We start from the raw sequence: 19,473 nt of genomic DNA, 5'->3' as shown, positions 1-19,473 counted from the left end.
ATAAGAACATTGTCAAAACTTGAAAACATCTTGCATATAAACCTTTTAAAACAAGGAGACAATGTTTAAATTTCACAGATTGTACAAAATATCGACAAAAAGATTAATTATTTTCATGAGTAAGTGATTCATACCCCTCTTTTGCATCTTTAATTGAACCCAACACCAAAGCAAAAGGAGAGTGCAGTCTTCAGCTGTGATTCTGAGGTCAAGTAAACATCAGGACATCTTCCATACACTAGTAGTGTCCACTGTTAGTTGTGTCTTTCTCAGCTAGAGTCTGTGGTGAGGCCATGTATGTCTATGCAAGCTCTTCAGTAGTCTCACATGTCAAATGCAACTGGAGCCTGTATCACTGGTAGAGCTCCTCTTTAATGAATTTTTCCTGCTGTCAGTGCAGACAACATGAATCACTGAAGCTTTAAGTCTTGGGGATAAGTTCAAATGATTTAAGGCTTGAATTCTCAATGTTTGAGGCCATTTCTATTGATCTAAAATGCAGGGAGCTGCAAAAAAAAATCCATTATCCAACAGCCTCAACACATTAAACTGGCACAAATGTGCATCTGGCTTTTGCCCAATCTCTTGACATTATCAACTTTCATATTCAAATGGGTATTTTTCATAGAGATACTATGTCATTGTGTTATTGTGATAATTAGGAGCCATGTTTTACTTGTGTTTTGCCTTGAAAGTCCTTTAAATTCTTTCCCATTCAGAAAAGATTGAAAGCATTGCAGTCCAGAACTTAGTGAATAATAATGTCAACCTTTTAAAGTGGAAAGGAGTTTTTGTGTGTAGAATTTGTATTTTGACAAATATTAACAGACCAGTGCAGTCGCTCACACTGTCACTTAAATCAGTGGTTGTCAACCTGGGGGTTGGGACCGTCTAGGGGGTCACAAGATAATTTTGTGGGTTGCAAGATTTATGGGATAGGGAAAAAAAAAAACATTTCTACAACACAAATGTATTCAATTTTTCTGATTTTTGCTTTTTTCTTGTGAAACACTGAATAGTTTTCAGTCTCTAGGCCTCTGATAATGAATCAAATGAAACAACCTGAAAATAGAGAAAGTAATTATTTGGTTGAACTGTTTACCTCTCTGTATATGCAGCCTGTGACGGGTTCGCAAGTAACGCATCGCTTCCTTTTAAGGGGTGACGAGCCAAAAAGGTTGACAACCACTGACCTAAACAGACTGGTACAATATCAATGTTGCCTTTAAGGCTTGCAGGTGTAGACATTGATTATAATTCCACAACTGAAAGTGGCGTTTCTGACATTTTTAGTGACATTAAATCACAGCCTCACAGCCTCATAAATCAAACTTTTAAAATTTAACATATATAGGGTAAAGTTGAGTATTTTTGTAGTTGTGGATTTTAGCTTATAAAGTGTGTGAGCTCTAAGTGTAACACTGAGCAGATGGCAAAATGCTAAAAAACAAAATGTCAAATTCAGTGGGGGAGTCTCTTTCCTGAGATTTAACAATTAACCATGTATCATGACTTTGTTTAATAGAAAGTTACAGGCACCACTAGTCATCTGAATCAAGTCACTACGAATTTCCACATGCACAGCCCTGATGTGATCCCTTTAATCAAAACCAGATGGATGAGAGAAAAGATGAACTGAATGCTCGACAGGGAATACAAATCACAACTCCCACCAGTGGAAAGACCAACTGTTATTAAACCATGTTATTGTTATGTTCCTCATATTCATTTGTCAACTTGTTTAATACACTTTTAAGACAAAATTAGCTCTCCTTTTAGCAGCACTAGATTCCTTCTCCCTGGCTGGTTTCACAGTAGATGCCACAGCAGGCCTTAGTGCAGCGTCTCAGTGTTTCTGTGGAGGGTGCCCTTTAATCCAAAACTAAATATTATCCAACACCAGTCTAACATAAAAGTAAACTACAGCACTACAACTTTGACACTACACAGTGCATATGTATATGAACTACAGAATGCGTCAGCCCTCCAGCTTTAAAAACGCAAGTACACATAGAAGAATATCTCACTCATGCAGGTTGTGGTGCAAATTCTAAGGAGTGTCATAACAAAGATCTTTCTCCTTTAAGTGTCAAGTCGGACAGAGAGTTATTTCATAATGACAAGCACCTATGACTGCTTATCAGGCAGCAACTTGTTTATAGAAAACCCTCATATAAAAATCCTTTCACCAGCTTAATTTTCATATCCATTCAACTTGAGCCAACTAGCAATATAGGCAGGTAGCTAAAGGCATGCACTGACAGCAGCCAATAGCAGGTGAAGCCTCCAGGAGCACAAGTGATGCGCCTGATTTCCCCACAGGGATCATTTCATCTTGTTATTGCTTAATGGAAGACCCTGCAATCTCTCCCACCCGCCTTCCTTCCCTGTCACTAGATTTTTCGCAACTATTCCGCATGAGCAAAGAGTGAATGTTTCTCTTGCAATCCCCACATGTTTTAAAACGTTGCAACTCTTTTCACCTGTCAAAACCATTTCAAGTTCAACTACAACCAGCCTCTGCTATTAAGCGTGGTTAAGCAGAGCGCAAACAGAATCAGTGTCATAACGCTAACTCTTGTTGAGAGAGAATAGCCAACTAGTGAATCAGTGTAAGAGAAGATGGCACAGAGATGACCTACCCACATCACAGACACTTGCACATACCTTCCCGATTAGAATTAGTGTCACCTGTCAGATTCCAGTTCAGCTAAATCATAGACAGTAATTCTCAAAGTCAAAATCATACTTAATTTCATCACAGATCAATCATCTTGCATACAACAAACAAAATGAATGCAGCTCCAAAAGCAAAGTAAAACGTTGCATTGAATGCAAGCACATACTATATAGAAGGGCGACTACTTGCTGTCGCCTTCCCAGGCATAAGCATTTATTATGCTTTCAATTTTAAATTATGGCATCATTCTCATTCCTAAAACTTGTCTTTTTCCAAGGACCAGAAGGTAATAAGAATACCTGTCCTTTCCATCTTGTCCTTCCTACCTCTTACTTCCTCTTTTTCTTCCCTTCATCTTCCCCAATCATTCTCAGCCACTTAGAATTAAGACTAAAGCATGTTGTTCTCCAAACTAGCTGCAAAGCTATCCCACCCACAATCCATCAGTGCTCTCTCCCTCATAGATGAGACAAGCCTCTAACAGGTTCTCCTGCCCTATGCAGAGAGGCAGAGCTGTGGGCCATCACTGCCCCTGGGCTTTAGTGAAGTCTGGGTCAGCAGTGGGCAGGGTGGGGGAGCGCCCAGACTTTGGGGGGCTGTTGTTCCCCTCAACAAACATGTTCGGGATGTCCTGGCCAAAGTAGATCTTACTGTTAGTCGCTATGGCCTGGTACTTCATCAGCTCCAGATACTCAGGGGTTAACTTCAACTGTAAAGAGAGAGCAGGAAGGCAAGGGTGTGTGAGGATTAGATGTACTATGTGGCAGTGTGTGTATGCACGAAATTGTGTCAACATCATCTTTTACCGTGTTGGCTTCAGCAGACTTGGCAGCAGTGTAATACTCTGCATCGGCCTTAGCCTTTTCCCTCGCCAGGAAGGCAGCATCTGAAACAAAGAGGCGGTATTCATCAAACAGAGAGAGACAGACACACGACAAAGCAGCTCACCAGAGCCCACCGCATACAGGAACACACAAATCAGAGGCTAGCCATCCATCTCACAGATAGGCACAGAAACAATTGAACCAATGAGGCTGACCTTCTATTCCAGAGATCCTCTTCTCTGTCTCTTTCTCCATCACCTTCTGCTGGAAATGGATCTCTGCTACCTGGGCCATCTTCTGAGCCTCTGTGGGAGACACAAAAATAAGAGCTTTAACAACCATCCTGAGGTCGAGGTTGCTGCTAGGGTTACAAATTAATGAATGGACAGAGGGAAATTCCTAAAACACAAATGACAATCATGCAAATGAAAGCATAGCAGGCTGCATTACAGTAAAACGGCGCATTTACCAATGATGGCCTTCTTCCTTTCAGTTTCTGCTTCCTTTTCCACCACCTTCTGAGTCTGAGCTGTTATTAATAGACGAGTCTTCTCTGCTTCCCTGTATACAAAGAGAGATAAGAAACTCACAAATGTTTGCCTCTCTGCCTGCTCTTACACAGACTGAGTGGGTGGGACACAAACGTGAGGATACACAATATGCATAGACACCGAGCTAGTTAAGTACAGATGCACAAACTCACATGAGTTCAAAGTTCCTCCTGATAGCCTCAGGGATCTTTGGCTTGGTAACACGGACCGCCTTAATTAGGACATTTAAAAAGGAGAATAAGAAAAAAAGAGAGAGAAAGCAATTGAGACTTTGCTCACAATCAAGCCGATTGATAGATTGATTGGTTATGGAGGTTAGGAATGGTTTTCAAGTTAGAATTGGTCCACTGGCATTCGATGCAGAATTTGAGTGGAAGGTCAATTACACATGTGATTCTTTTGGTGACGATGTATTGGACCCTGAAGGACACTTAAGCTAGGCAGATGCTTCTTGCTGTCACGAGGACTTGAACCCCGGCCTTCTGGTTGAAGGACGGTCTCCCTACTCACTATTACACTCTACTACCCAAGATAATTGTGTGTGGATACCTGTATTGTAAGTCCAGGGGCCATAACATTGAGGTCTTTCTGCAGGGCAATCTTCAGATTCTCATCTATGATGTCTACGAGGCAAAAAAAGCACATGTATACACAACAAACTGTTTGATGAAGTGCATTCTAGGAATAAACAAGACACAGCACAAGTCACTTATCTAGTATTGAGATTGGATGATACAAAACTACCGGCTTTATCACTAATGCATGTCTACTCACCAAACAACTCAATGTAGACTTCCTGTAGAGTGTGTACACTGCAGAACTGGTTGAGCTCATGGTGAATCTTGTTGAAGATGAGAGTTTTATCATAATCGGCAGTGTAGTTCTTCACTATGTCAACCACTGCAGAGAAAGAACAAAATCAGGTATAGTGGAAGGCGTTGAGACCCAAACAAATATTTGACTGCTGTGAATGCTCATTTGGATTCCAAAGTAATATTGTGGTAATGCCAAGGGACAAACAGGGTTTTCGAGTCATACAAATGAGGAACTCATTTTGTACCTGCCAAAGGGACCAGCATGTTGACAACCTCTATCCTGTCAAAGTAGATCATCACACCACCACTGTGGAGAGAAAAAGCTGTTAAAAACACAGTTACATGTTCTTCTAGGAATAGATCAGTATCTCTACAGCTACACAAGCCAATGCATAAGCTCACACTTTTACCTAGTTCCACAAGGTACATTCTTGATCTCATCAGTTTGAAGTGTAGTCTGAAACACAAAGATTCAAAATATGATTTGAGGGTGATCAAGATAATCCCTCTGCTACATGGCTGCTCTGCTCTGATCTGGGGCCTCATGTATAAAAATATTCTTGGATTTAATCTTTAACATGATGTTATCATTTTTCAAGTTGTGCTTATGCCCAATTTATAAAAACATCTGAGACTGGATTAAGCGGTGCGTGCTTGTTTACAGTTAACCCGTGTCTGTAATACATAAATCGCATATTAACTTCAATATGAACACATGTGAATGTGCTTTGTAGTTTGAATACAGCCCAACAGCTGTTGTCCTATAAATGAAGCCACTGCAGCCATGGTTGAGTGACAATTGTTTGCATATTGTAGCAGACTATTTATAGGACATCTCATCCTGTCTTTAATATAAAACACTGTGTAGTTGATAATGACTCTTGCATTCTCACACATCAATTTACAAGGTTCTGCACACTACCAATAATTGTACTTTCAATATGAAGTTGTGTACACTTAAAATTCAATCACATACCTATCAATTTTCTTTTAAAATTAAACTAATTTTGAAGATTGAGAAACACCATTAATATTTGTAGGCCACTAAAGCCACCATAGGGGTGCCTGCAAAAGCATGGTATAATCAGCAGGTAATGCGCATACGTCAAACGTAAAGCTACAACCATTTCTACATCAAATTGAGGTTTTAAAACATAACTACTTTGTCAAGTTATTCTGCACAAGATGCAGGAAAGATCAAATATGATCGTAAGACCTTTCTATAAATGAGGCTCCTGCTCTGTTGTCTGAAGGTACCAAATCTTTCTGCTAAAAGCCCAGGTTTAAGGCGAGGATACCTGCACTGATCTGTAGGTGGTGATGAAAGGTAGCATGATGTGATATCCAGGACCGTTGGGGATCGTCAACAATGCTCCACCCCTGAAACAAATACATACAAATGACTTAGTCTGAGTTCTAATCAGCAGAATATCTATTGACTACATTTACATGCCAACAGTGTTCGAGATAATGTTTAGTTCATATCCCAGTTAAGGTCTTATTCAGCATGCACTGTTTATATGCCCCTTTATATACCAATCCCAAACATCCCTGCAGACATGAATAAACAAAATATTTTGAATATGACCATGTTAACCAAGCTTGCACTCACTGCCTAAAACAATAGTGAACAGGGGACGTGCATACATGCCTCAGTATCCCAGATATTTCCATATCTGAGCTATCACGTTTACGTTTGTCATTACCAGGATATGAGCTTCTTGCAAATGGGATATGGCGTCTACTTGTGCCAGTTCAAAAGATATACTATGCAGAATACTTGAGTAGCCTAACTGTTAAAAGAATACTAGCAATACATGCAATTATAGCAACTAATATTGGGCAAAAAGAACATGAAGAGAGGATTCACATTGTTAGTCTACATCTTATGTCATACCTGTAATATACAGCAAGGTGTCCTTCCTCTATCTTGTGAATTGAGGAGTGTAACAGGATGGCCATCAATCCTGCTATTGCTGCAAATACTGCCCCTACATGCGCCATCGTCATCCTCGCCAGCACTTACCTGCAGACAGAGAAGCAGAAACGTATTAAGTTATTTATAGTGTATATATAGTACATTATACATAGTACACAGCTTAGCATATTCTAAAATTAGGTGAGTGTGTCAGTTATCCTTACCAGACCGATGGTCAGCTGGCTAATGTAATTCTGGTATACCTTCATAACAATCAACAAGGTAGCCACTGAGAATAATTTAGACACATAATTTGTGCACAAGTCACAAATTACGTGAACACAACTGTCAGACAATCTGACTAGCTAAAAACACCTATGCGATTCTATGGCGAGTTAATGTCTGTGACTTGCAAGGTTGTCCTATACCTCAACGTTACTCCGAGCACCGAGCAATAAGTTGTAGTTGCTTCACAATTAATGAAGTAAAACAGCTAACGTTAGCTACCTAGATTAGCATGCAAAATGAACTGTAACAGACAACTTGGCAGGCAACTCCTCTCCCGACAACATATAAAGCAGCAACATGTTTGAACCATACGTCTTCTTAAATACAACATTAAGTGGACAAGCAAACTGTGAAGGGCCGTTTGGTTGTACATGCTACAGGCTGTCCATATTAAACATAGTAACGTTAACCTAGCTAGCTGGGGTTAGGTAGCTATATCGGGTGGACTGGAGATTCACTCACTCAGTGAATTCCTTGTAACGTTAGCTCGATGCTAAGTTAGCTCGCTGGTTGGCTAGCTAGCGTTCAGTTAACGCGTTAACTTACCTAACATTGTGCAGAAATACAATTAGCAACAGTTAGGCTTTTTGGATAAATGGTTGATATATCATACAATTTACCACTGTATTGAACCGTCACTCCTTCTCTTCTTATCATTCAGTGCACAACGACCCATCCCCCTCACACCGCCGCCCACAGGTTCTCTCTCGCTTTTACTTCTGGTACACATGCTGCCTTCACGTGCTACCGGAAATATTGAAGATGTAATCAGTGATAAATATGACTGGGAAAGAGTAATTTGATACCCGAGTTGCCCAGGCGTGAGGCTTGGGGCTGGAGAGCATGGATGCGTTGTAAACAATTGATGGTAAAAGTGGTGTATTTTATTATTGTATTATCGTTTGATATTCTATGTAAATAGAGCAGTTTAGTTTGTCACACGTTTTTGTGCACCCTTTAATAATAAATGAAAACGTAAATTGCATGCCTGAAGCAAAATTTTGCTGCCACTGCAGCACAAATTAGCGACGTGCTACAAACAGCAGCCAAGAAAGACAACTGTTATTACAGGGGCCATGTTGTTATCATTTCTGACCAAAAGCACTTGAATGAGACTTCCAACCTTAAAAGTACGATTTCACGAGGAGCACTTGAAGGCAACAAAGCAGGTAGCACAGGGTTTCCCAACCTTGGGTTTGGGACCCCAGATATGGTCCTTGATATGAAAATGGGGTCCACTGAAAAACTCCTAATCAAGCAAAAAATATGATAGCATCTGTTTATGTTCAAATGAAAAAGCATCACCAAAAGCTATGCAGTGTGCTTACTTTGCCATTTATACCTCCGATGAATGAGAGATGGTAGAGAAGTGAACAATTTTGGAGTGAGGTAGCCTGGTTTACACAGAGAGGTCAAGACTGATAATCCTACACAGCTATAGTGATCCTAAAATACATTTTAGAAGGATACTGAACAAATATGACAGCAAAACTATAAACTATAAATAATATGCAATTGGAATGTTATAGGAATATTATAGTGATACCATAGGAGATAAAAATAACAGGTCTATAATGTATTCAGAAAGAATCAGAGCACCATCCAGATGACTGAGGCTGAAATTATGTCTAATGAATTAATCAAATAATCAATTTCAAAGTACAAAAATAAACAATTTAATACAACTTTTATGTATTTGTTCTTGTGAATAAAAAATTACCCAGATTGGGGAAATTGCTCGATAACTCTAAGGATTTGTCTTCATCTGAGAAATCATGAATTAATACAAGAATAAAATATTTTAGGCAATAATAAATATCCCAAAAAGGAAGTAAAAAAAAAAACCCACATTCATTTTTTAGAAAGCTTATTATAGATTCCTGTTTCAGAGCGTATTTTCATTTTCCCAAGACTGTGAATTCACTTAACAGATCTTTACATGGATGTACAGTATTTTGTGCCAGGTTTTACACTTTCGTGCTAGATCTTAAATGTTTTACTCGTATTTGAAAAGCAAAATTTCTGTCATAGTCAATCATCTGAAAACCTGAAACCTGGAAAAACAAGACAAGTGGAGGTATTGCTTTGCATACTATGTTAAATCTGCAAAAGGGAAGTTGTTAGTTTCTGAGAAATCTTCATAGCTATGTGACAGAACGTTTCATTCTTTGGTGAATAATTCAGGCAAGCAAAGATAACAAAATATATTATTTTCGAGTCATACAGCAAGTTCAGATTTATATTTAACTTCAATACCTCTCAGCCTCTTCCTATCTACAAACAGTTGTGAGTTTTATTGTGTTTTTCTGCTGCAGTTACACTAGGTGGTGATACTACTACTACTACTGATTATTATTCATATTCTTCATTTTCATTATTAGAAGTGTTGAAGGACAGTTGACGGGGAATCCCTCTAACCACCATGCAACCCTCCACTGTGTGTGTGTTACTTCAGTCTGCTCTGTTTCCATATTGTTTGGATTACAACATGCTCCCAAAAGAATTTTGAACCCAGGGTTCTATAAACAACCAATTTCCTGTATGTGAAGAGACAGTTGTCTGGTCCACTGTGTGAATGTAAACAACCAAATACTGACTACCATCAACACTTTAACACATGCACAGACTAGACAAACTGAAACTGGTTCTCTGAAAATCAACAGACTGACAAATATCTAAAAAACATGGCATAGAAGTGTCATACCTTTATAAAAATGAATACACATTCCATCATGCATGATTTATCAGCAACAATCTCTTACTCTACTCACTATTACCAATAAAATAAATAAGTCTTGGTTACTGCCAGATATAGCTTTTTCAATTTTAAACTATACATTTAAGTTAAAAACACAAATAGCTTCCGAGATCATGCTGTTTCACACCTTATTATGTAGTAGAGTAAATGCATGATCTGTCGTACAGTATTAAGTAAGCTAACATGTGGAAACAAAGAGCTAGTGTAACTCTGGTGAGGCACTTGCTCACATCTCCGGCTCATAACATCGAGTCCTTTGGTCAGTTTCTACAGCTTCTGAGGTTGGGCTTCCACTGATCCATACTGAGTCCAGCTCCAGTCCTGATCCTAAGAATGAACAGACACCATGTCAGTGTAATTATAATGACAAAATCATTTATACTGTATTCTGTAAAAGCCATCCTCCATCTACTATCTACTGAACATTCTCTCCATCACTCGTGAAAGATCAAAGTGCTGAATCTACGTAATGGAGCGCAGACTCAATGCATGTGTCAGGACAGAAAAAAGTCAATACATAATGAACCACACATTATGTATAAACATTTGTAAAGTGCCAGTGCATATGTGTCGGTGACTAATAAACGGGTTCATTCCCCAAAATTTACAATCATCTCCCATCTTCTCTCTACCAGTCGCCCTGTGGCAAGTCAGTTCATCAATAGTGAACAGGCGAGAGGATACCAACAGTCAACCATTTGTTTATGTACAGTATTACCCAAGCGATCTGCATTCACACACTCCCTCACACACATTTGCCATACCATGACACTGTGCTCCATCTCCTGGGTGGTGTTTTGCAGCAGAGAAGTCAGCTGACTCAGATATCGCTGATTCTCCTCCAGTAATAGATGAACAGACTCACTGAAAGACCAATAGACAGAGAATTCAAAGGAAAAATCCACCCCCAGATACTCTTACACTGTTATATATCATCATTCTGTGATGTTCAGTGCATTCCAGGAATTTGTTGTTGTTGTTCCCATTTTCCCTCAACCTACTTCTACTTCAGTTAGTGATTTCCTACATTTTCCAGAATAACTTTCTACAACCCCAAGAGAAGGAGGTTCTCTGTGCTGTTTGTGTGTAGGTGGAGAGAGCAATATCGATAGTGATAGTGTAGTAAGCTTTTCTAGTCAAGACAAAGTGAGAGAGGAGAGAGAACAATGCTGTGATGTGTCATGCCTGGTGGCTCAAATGACAAAAAAGCTGTTGAAGAAGGCGTTATTTCGCACGCTATCAGTGACAGATCTGCAAAGACACAAGCAGTGGCTGCATCGCATTCTTGTCTATTGAGGCCACTGTCAGTCAAGAAATTGGTGTCTCCTCTTCTACGATGGATTTCTCCCTGTGCAATTGTTGAACGTCGGTGCAAAATGGTGAGTCTAGAAAGAAGCCCTTTACCGTTGATGTGTTAGATAGCTGGAAATGTTTTCTGCTGTCAAACTCCATTGTAGCTGTGTTAAAAGCATCTTAACATGATGTCACATTGTCTACATTTGGCCAGTTATCCATGGAATAAAGAAAATGAAAATGTCTTGTGTGGATCTTACCTATCAGTGGGCTTTTGCAGCAGTGACTGTGATGGAGAATTGCTCTGGGCCTAAAGACAAAGCCAAACACAACATTGGCTACAGGATCCTACTTCATGCTTACACATTTCCTATACGAGTGCCTCGTGGACTGTCTAGGTCCTAAAAGGTCACTGATGGCTAAGCATATTTTTGTAGTGCCATTTGTTATATACTCACACAGGCAATCTTGAGAAGGTACCAGAACTCTCTCTGTCTCTTCATTTGCATCTGCATCACTGCTGCCTCTGCAGCTTTTATGTTCTCTACTGCCCTCTCCAACTTGGGGAACAAATCGACGATGCGTCGCTTGCACACCAGAATCGTACTACAGAAGGAGAGAGGGGAAAAGCAGAAAACGTCAGTGTCTCTAACACAGAGAATTGTGAATCGATAATTCTGTTGTGCTTGTGTTTGTATCTGTGTGGACTGGACTTGTGGGTAAAGTACCTTAGATGAGTGTACAAGTCTTTTAACACTCTGTCCTGGTTCTGAACTGTTTGGAGTATGGCCTTCACCATGTCCGAGCTATCACTGTAACCATGTGGAGGGTCCGGACCTGCACAAACACATATTGCAATGACAATCCACATACTATCATTTCACGTACACATGTGAACACACACGTCAGTCATTCCTCAGTCATTCTAAGTGTTTCTATACTAACTTTTGCACTTAGCTTTCAGTTGCTTGTAGAGTTCAATGGCCTTTTCCTCCCTGAAAACAGAGACATAGACATATCATCTGTGATTCAAAGTCATTTTTAAAGGAATGATTACGGTACAAACACTTCATCAGAGATACTGACAGCTGCTCCATAACGTCTCCTTGTTTCCTTGCAAATGGACTTCTCTGCAGCTCCACAATCTCTGAATGTAGAGACACAATCTCTTCATCCAGATACCCCACCTCTGCAACCTACGGCAGAAAACACAGAAACATAGTACAGCACAACATGAATCAATGTGAAGTAAATTACTTACCTTACCATGCATTGTTTGTATATATGGTTGTGTAGCATAACTAATAATGAAAGTGTCCTACCTGTGCAAACCCAGACGCCTTCTCTTCATTTTCCTGCCAGGTCTTCAGCATTTTTTCTGAAGCTACACAGCCATACACAACAATAAGAGATAATACAGTTAAGGCTTCAGTAATGACTTCCGATAATACATTACAGCAGCACAGGAAGATCTACTCACAGATGCCTGTGTGCCTCTGCTCTGTGTACTGGTCAAGGTCATGCTGGATGCTGGTCTTGAAGAAAGCCAGTTTGGCTCGGAGCTGCTGAGACTGGGAGAACAGCAGGTTCTTGTACCGCGTTAAGTTGGTGTTGTAACGCAGCAGACTCAGCCTGCACACACACAAAAATGGGAGGAATATCTTAGAACGGTGTGTGTGTATATATGTGTGTGTGTGTGTGTGTGTGTGTGTGTGTGCTTACATGGCAGCCCTCTGTCCCTGGTACAGGCGTATGTAGTCCTCTTTCAGTCCACAGATGTAGCTGACTGCCTCGCCCCACACCTTCCTCAGTGCAGCCAGTGGCAGCTGGGTCTTCGTCTCCCTGACTGAGACGCCACATACACAACAGAGACAGGGTTCCCTCACTCACTTGGACATCAAATTCAAGGACTTTTCGGTGACTTTAAAGGTCTTGTTTGGTGAAATTCAAGGACTCAAAATTTGGCAAGTTTTGGGGTCAAAATTAGACATCACTGAGGCCTTTTTTATTCATGATCTTGTCAAGAAATCATGGTGAAATCATTAATTTTAATACTACATCAACGCAAATATCTATCATAGGGGTTTCCTCACGATGTAATCCTAAGAAGGAGAGGGCCACAGCCGAGGCCTATTGATGAATTTAAGTGTTATATATTAATAAAAAAAATCAAGTGCTTTCAAAGCCATCCGTTCATTTTCAAAAACCTTTTAGGTCTTATTCAACTTTTTCTCAAATCTACAAACTTTCAAGGATTTTCAAGGTACCTGAGAGTCATCCAGAGATCAGCATCAGGGAGAGACAGAGACAGTAGGGGAGTAACTTCAGGAAGTGGTTTTACAGCACAGTGAATGGTTGTATATCTCACCTATGAAGTTGACACTGTCAGGCAGAGGTCTGGCAGTCAGCGGTCCGGAGTATTTGGTCAGGCTCTTATCGAAGAGGTAGACTATGGAGCTGTCCCATCCTCGCTGAGGCAACAGGGAGCAGAGAACAAATTCTGTAAATCACTGTGCATAGTACAGTGTTTGTTAGTGGTGGGCGATACACCTGTAGAAATCTGTGCTGAGGCATAGATTTGCCCAAACTGTTTCTACCAGATGAGTCAGAAAGGCTGGAGTGGGACAATCTTTGTGTATTTAGATTCTACAGACATAACGTCAAGCGGTTGGTCACAGCTGTCATTGCTGAGGGTGGAAACCCCAACAACCTATTTTACCAGATGAAAGGTATGAAGATGAAACATACGCAGTTTGAAATTTTTTTTTTTTTTTTAGTTTATCCAATAGTGGAACTGCACTGTTGAAACCATAGGAAAACTAGAAATAACCGCCTCGCGAATGTATGCCTCCGCCAATAAACTTTGTTTTATCATTGCAAGGACAGTCTTTATTTATTGAACATATATAATTAATGTGATTATTAGGTCAACTTAAAGGATTTTGGTGTCTGCAAAAGTAAGTGACCGCACTTCCACCATTTTTGTAGAATGACCCAAGATCGTTTTCTCAGCTACAGTGGTAAGCAAAACATTATGATGTCACAGTGAAGTTGACCTTTGAACTTTTGGATATAAAATGTCATCACTTCATCATTTTATCCTATTAGACATTTGTGTGAAATTTTGTCATAATTCTTGAGTTATGGCCAAAAACGTCTTTTGTGAGGTCACAGTGACCTTGACCTTTGACCTTTGACCACCAAATTCTAATCAGTTCATCCTTGAGTCCAAGTGGACATTTGTGCCAAATTTGAAGAAATTCTCTCAAGGCGTTCCTGAGATATCGTGTTCATGAGAATGGGACGGACGTGAGGTCACAGTGACCTTGACCTTTGACCTTTGACCACCAAAATCTAATCAGTTCATCCTTGAGTCCAAGTGGACATTTGTGCCAAATTTGAAGAAATTCCCTCAAGGCGTTCCTGAGATATCGCATTCACGAGAATGGGACGGACGTACGTACGTATGGACGGACAACCCAAAAACATAATGCCTCCGGCCACGGCTGTCGCCGGCGCTGAGGCATAAAAAAAACATTCCCCCAGGTTTCAAGTTACCAGGAAAACAACTACACTGTCACATATACTGTTACTGTCCAAAATGTTAAAAATATTGTGAAAAAGAAAATTGGGACATAAAATTCAGGCCATATCGCCCACCACTAGTGTTTGTGTTTGCACTTGTGGTAGAGCCTGTTTGACGTGGGATATTTCTGTGTGTGTGTGTGTACACGAGTGTGACTGTACATACCAATCCATCTGGGAGGCAGTGCGCAGGCGGCCTGCGTGGGTCGAGGGAGATTCCCGTCTCCAACAGCAGCTCTTGGCTAAGCGGGGGGATGTGTGTGTGTGTGTGTGTTTCCAGACGCTGCTGCAGAGAGTGCAAGCCCTCTTCAGGACCCAAAACCAAGGAGTGCAGCTGGGCCGACGTCATGTCCAGCACATGAATCACCTGGGAGAAAGGAAGGTGGAGAGCGAGCGGTTTACTTTGCATGCTATCCTCAAGTAGGATACGTAAAACCATAAAAGTGCTTAATAAAATCTGGTTAATGTGAGTGGAAGGAGAGCCAAGGATCAGGTCATTTACCTTCATGTTGAGAATATTCTGCAGAGCAGTGTAGCAGCAGGGCTGGTTTGCGTCGGGGTCCAGTCCTCCACCGCGAGTCACAGGGTCCCACAGTAACAGCATCTGCAGAAGGGACTCCACTGGCTCCAGCAGCGGCCTACACACACACACACACACACACAGGTTAGAATGAGGGATGCTTGATGTTGGTAGGTGTAGGAATAGACAGACAAGTTAGTTTTTTTTTGGTGAACCTGCTGAGATTGTTGGGGTATGGAAGATGTGTCGAGAATCGGACTTCTCCATTCATGTCTTCTACTGCCATGATGTCTTTGGGACCTTTGTTCTTCACCTTAGTTGTCCTACAAGAATAGGCAAAAAAAAGTCTTTAGCATGATGAACTCTACACTCAACCAGAGAAAGATTGACGATAGGATTTTACACACATTGGGGACTAGATGTATAAAACTTCGGGACTAAAATTCTGTATACTCAAAGATAGAGACGTTACTGCACAGTTACTTTGCAGATTTTCAATAAATGTCCTAATGAAAAATGACTATAATATTCCCCTAATCTTCCCATAGGGACTTATAGTGTGTCTGTGGTACTCTATAGTGACTTTATAGTAGCCAATCATAATTTAAGGTATGTTTTATATCCTATGGTATCGCTATAAATAAGATAACTGATACTTGTATACTATCATTCTGAAATGTATTATAGGTTTACTAGTTATTTTCATTGGGGTATGCATATTTTTCAGTATAATAACAATAACAAACATTGCATAATTGTGGATTGTTAAAACCTCAAAAACAGCATTCATAAATGTGTGTTATATATGTGTTTATGTGTTTGTGCACCATTTCTACATACAGTATATCCCCAAGTCTATCTTCAACTTTCTCCCACATCAGAGTATAGAGGGGAAAAAATATCGCAGCTATGATGACTCACCACTGTACTGGCTGCATGTGGTGTAGGAAGGGGCGAAAGCCACAAGTGCATTCAAAGAGCATCGTCCCAAAACTCCAGTAGTCGACAGTTACAGTGTAGGGTTTGCTCTCAAAAAGCTCCGGAGCCTGCCACACGTACACACAGATATAACAAACAGGGCTTAATACATGGAGGACTTATCTAATGTGAAGGCTTAATATCTATTAGAAATGTAACATTGCCACAACACTTACCAGATACTGCAGAGTTCCAACAAAGGATGTACAGAGACTGCCCTGGTCTAGGTCTTTGGCATAACCCAGATCTATGATTTTATGGACAAGCTGGAGGAAAAAGTATTTGCAGAATGAGGAAGGGGCAGCAAAAAAAAACATAATGGAGGAAGAAGCAGATGAAAGAAACTGCATATATGTAAGATAAGAGGGAATGAGTTCACCTTCCCACTGATGTCCTGTAGTACTATGTTCTCTGGCTTCAGGTCTCTGTGGATAATCTTATTTTCATGGAGATACTGGATACCAGAACCTGTGTATATGTTCAGATATTTATAATTACATTACAACATTACATTACACTATGCATCAACATGTGTCTACACAGTGGCTTTTACTACAAGTGAAAGCAAACAGAGAAACATTACCGATGTCACTGAGCAGCGAGAGGACTTCACTCTCCTTTAGCCCGCAGCAGTTTTCTGGTTTATTCAACATCTAAATGAGATATAGAGAAAGACGGTGATGCTGTAGTGTATGAAACAATGAAAAATTATTTTATGTCATTAAGAGTCCTATTCAACCTACTGTATTGACCCATCCCTACAGCTGTGAGCTAGCCAGCCTGTACCTTGCGTAGGTCTCCTCTGGAGCAGTACTCCATGGCCAGCAGAGGAAGGTCGTTTAAAGCGATGGAGCTAATCTCCTCTGGAACTTCTCTGGCTTCAACTACGTTCACATGGCTCAGCCTGTAAGAAAGACAATGACACTATGATGATTCGACAGGGAATAAGGTGGCTAGTTATTCACGTCAGTGATCACAGAATTGGGCTTGTTAGCGGGCAACTTAGCGAATGCGAGCTGATTGTCTACACTCACTTCTTCATGATCTGGATCTCTCTGCTCCAGCGGTCTTTGTTCTTGGAGTTCAGCTCCAGGCGGCACAGTTTCACAGCGATCTTCTCTCCCATCTCCTGCTCCAAACACAGATGAGGAATAAAACAGAGCCAAAGGCAGGTCCAGGGTCTTGAGGTCATGTTCTCCCTAGTATCTGGACGAGGGTAGAACTTACCAGGTGTTGGTACAGGTAGACGTGCCCAAAGCCCCCTATCCCAAGCCTCTCCTTCATCTCCCATGAGCCACACAGCTGGCTCTGTCTGAGCGGAGCCCTCTCCATGACGTCTGGTCGTCTGGGCAGTGACCTGTTAGTGACTTAAGCCTACAGCAGATCAGGAATGGGTTACTTATATATATATATATATGTGTATGTATATATATATATATATATATACTAGAGGTTAGCACTAGGAGAGAATGTGTAAGGATGACTGCCTCTACCGTTACCTCCCCAACTACAGCATATAAAGCTTTATCTAACAACAAAAACCTTCTCAGATGGGGTTCCTCAGAAAAAACAGGGTATCTGCAGGTTTCAGAAAGCCAATTTTAAGACTTTTTAAAGAGCCTAATGCTACTGGAATTGAATTTAAGACCATTTTAAACCAAAATAAAACAAAGCTGGCAAAACCAACTTATTTCTGATTGAACATAGCTAATGAAAGTCATGAAACTACACATGGGCAGCATAAGAAAAAGGACAAGGGGAAATTAACTGTGAAGGGAGATATGAAAACTGTTTTGCATACTACTAACCCTGTTCTGTATTAATCCAAGGGTGGACATCCAGCACAAATAAACCTGTTGTTGGTGAACAAATAAGACCTCTGGATTGAAGACATTTTAATACTTTATAAGACCTTAATTTGAGATAATTTATTTAAGGCGTTTTCAGACTTTTTAAAGACCCGTGGATAGCGGACAAAATTATATCAAATGACTGTCTGTAGTCTAATGTGGATCTATTTGGGCTTCCTTGACATGTCAAAGTTTGGGAACCTTTGCCCCAGGACATTTTAGTGACTTGTTGGCTTTATGCCACGAAACGGCGAGCCTTTGAGTGTGCACATGACGCAGACTGAAGCACTTGTGAAGTACTTGCACAACAAGCCTATTAAAAGCAACATCCCAGTCCCGAAACATGATTTCTGTCAACTCACCTGTACAGGATACGGAGGTCAGAGTCGCTGGAGGACACGGCTCGTATTTGTCAGAGAGATATCCATGTTGTTTATACTCCGTTTTCTTTTTGGCTTGTGTTTACACTCCCAATACGAAGAGGCGAACAGGCGAAACAAACCTTCCAACCTTCCCAAACGCGGCTTTATTATATTCTCTTTATGTTCTCGTAACAGATGGAAATGTCCTGGGTACAAAGAGCGCCAGCAAAACCACTCTACTGTACAAAGTGAAAGTATAAACTACTGACAGACAGGCGTTGCTTCAGCGCATGCGCATGCCCACAGCTGCCTAGTATACTATTCGGATGGGCAACCAATAGAAAAGTCGATAGATCTTAACCAGGCCACATGGTATGAAAGGTAGCGGCTTTTCTGCACCAATAATTTCTGTACTGGGGGATTTCCCATTGTACCCACGCTAAACTGGCCGATAAAATATTGAGTCAACGTGTAAGTAACGATTTAGTTTCCACAGTAGTGCAATATACTCTCAATTTTTACCAAAGGCATCCTTCAGATAGAACAGTTACATTTCCAAGCCCTCCCTCTATGGAAAAAAGTCTTAGTATGTTCACTAGATGGCGCACTATGCAAAGCTTCAGTCATGTCATGAGCCATACCTACTGAAAAGTCAATACGCAGTCTGTTGATGTAGCAGTGGTGTGCACAGACTCTGGGAGAAATTGTCTAAAAGGGCAGTTTCTGGACCGTCCTGGAGGCTCAGTTGGCTAAGGTGCCGACCAGGTCAGATACATGCAACATCTTGGGTTAAAATCTAGCCTGGAACATGTTGCTAGTCATCCCCTCCTTCTTTCTCATCCTTTCTGTCTGTTTTCACTGCCTGATAAAGAAGAAATGCAATAAAATAGTCTTTAAAATGGCACTTCCCCACAGAAGCTAAGGGGGTCCCAGGTGGGGCATGTTGAAAATTTACTTTTAAAAACTCATTTTGTACAGTGGTATGTACAGACCATTTCAAGGGAGAAAATGCAATACACTTGCATTTTTGACCTCTCAACAAGATTATTAT

The 19,473-nt window shown here is 40.7% G+C and overlaps 2 protein-coding genes across 4 annotated transcripts; both read right to left on the bottom strand.

Moving 5' to 3' along the window:
* Positions 1 to 987: 987 nt before the first annotated feature.
* Positions 988 to 7,783, bottom strand: erlin1 (ER lipid raft associated 1). 3 transcript variants are annotated; one of them, XM_071913114.2, is made up of 12 exons: positions 7,690 to 7,783; positions 6,768 to 6,896; positions 6,169 to 6,250; positions 5,281 to 5,327; positions 5,116 to 5,177; positions 4,830 to 4,955; positions 4,605 to 4,678; positions 4,208 to 4,266; positions 3,974 to 4,065; positions 3,720 to 3,809; positions 3,487 to 3,566; positions 988 to 3,389 (listed from the first exon to the last, which is right to left on the bottom strand). In XM_071913114.2, the coding sequence occupies exons 2-12, from the start codon at positions 6,878 to 6,880 to the stop codon at positions 3,204 to 3,206; spliced, it is 1,011 nt and encodes a 336-aa protein (XP_071769215.1). In that variant the 5' UTR covers positions 6,881 to 6,896; positions 7,690 to 7,783; the 3' UTR covers positions 988 to 3,203. The 3 variants fall into 3 exon arrangements, with proteins under 3 accessions (XP_071769215.1, XP_071769209.1, XP_071769221.1); XM_071913108.2 differs by having other exon boundaries at positions 7,697 to 7,779; XM_071913120.2 differs by lacking the exon at positions 7,690 to 7,783 and adding an exon at positions 7,539 to 7,638.
* Positions 7,784 to 8,795: 1,012 nt separating this feature from the next.
* Positions 8,796 to 18,658, bottom strand: LOC139922267 (inhibitor of nuclear factor kappa-B kinase subunit alpha-like). Its single transcript, XM_071912740.2, has 22 exons — positions 18,423 to 18,658; positions 17,438 to 17,584; positions 17,245 to 17,339; positions 16,997 to 17,114; positions 16,794 to 16,863; positions 16,590 to 16,678; positions 16,387 to 16,476; positions 16,154 to 16,278; positions 15,448 to 15,555; positions 15,215 to 15,350; positions 14,879 to 15,079; positions 13,496 to 13,598; positions 12,850 to 12,973; positions 12,608 to 12,759; positions 12,450 to 12,511; positions 12,214 to 12,323; positions 12,073 to 12,122; positions 11,856 to 11,964; positions 11,586 to 11,733; positions 11,388 to 11,437; positions 10,599 to 10,698; positions 8,796 to 10,161 (listed from the first exon to the last, which is right to left on the bottom strand). The coding sequence occupies exons 2-22, from the start codon at positions 17,540 to 17,542 to the stop codon at positions 10,102 to 10,104; spliced, it is 2,205 nt and encodes a 734-aa protein (XP_071768841.1). The 5' UTR covers positions 17,543 to 17,584; positions 18,423 to 18,658; the 3' UTR covers positions 8,796 to 10,101.
* Positions 18,659 to 19,473: the final 815 nt, after the last annotated feature.

This window comes from Centroberyx gerrardi, chromosome 15 (assembly GCF_048128805.1).
Source record: "Centroberyx gerrardi isolate f3 chromosome 15, fCenGer3.hap1.cur.20231027, whole genome shotgun sequence".
Classification (NCBI taxonomy): domain Eukaryota; kingdom Metazoa; phylum Chordata; class Actinopteri; order Beryciformes; family Berycidae; genus Centroberyx; species Centroberyx gerrardi.
Note: the sequence above shows the minus strand (reverse complement) of the source record. Positions and strands in the feature narration are given on the sequence as shown.

Coding starts and splice junctions, on each gene's coding strand:
- erlin1 (XM_071913114.2), bottom strand. CDS start 6,880: ATGACGATGGCGCATGTAGGGGCAGTATTTGCAGCAATAGCAGGATTG. Junction 4,956..5,115: donor CATGCTGGTCCCTTTGGCAG/GTACAAAATGAG, acceptor CTTTCTCTGCAG/TGGTTGACATAGTGAAGAAC. Junction 4,679..4,829: donor AGTCTACATTGAGTTGTTTG/GTGAGTAGACAT, acceptor TTTGCCTCGTAG/ACATCATAGATGAGAATCTG.
- LOC139922267 (XM_071912740.2), bottom strand. CDS start 17,542: ATGGAGAGGGCTCCGCTCAGACAGAGCCAGCTGTGTGGCTCATGGGAG. Junction 12,974..13,495: donor TGACAGTGTCAACTTCATAG/GTGAGATATACA, acceptor GTGGCGTCTCAG/TCAGGGAGACGAAGACCCAG. Junction 11,734..11,855: donor GACTTGTACACTCATCTAAG/GTACTTTACCCA, acceptor CTCCTTCTGTAG/TACGATTCTGGTGTGCAAGC.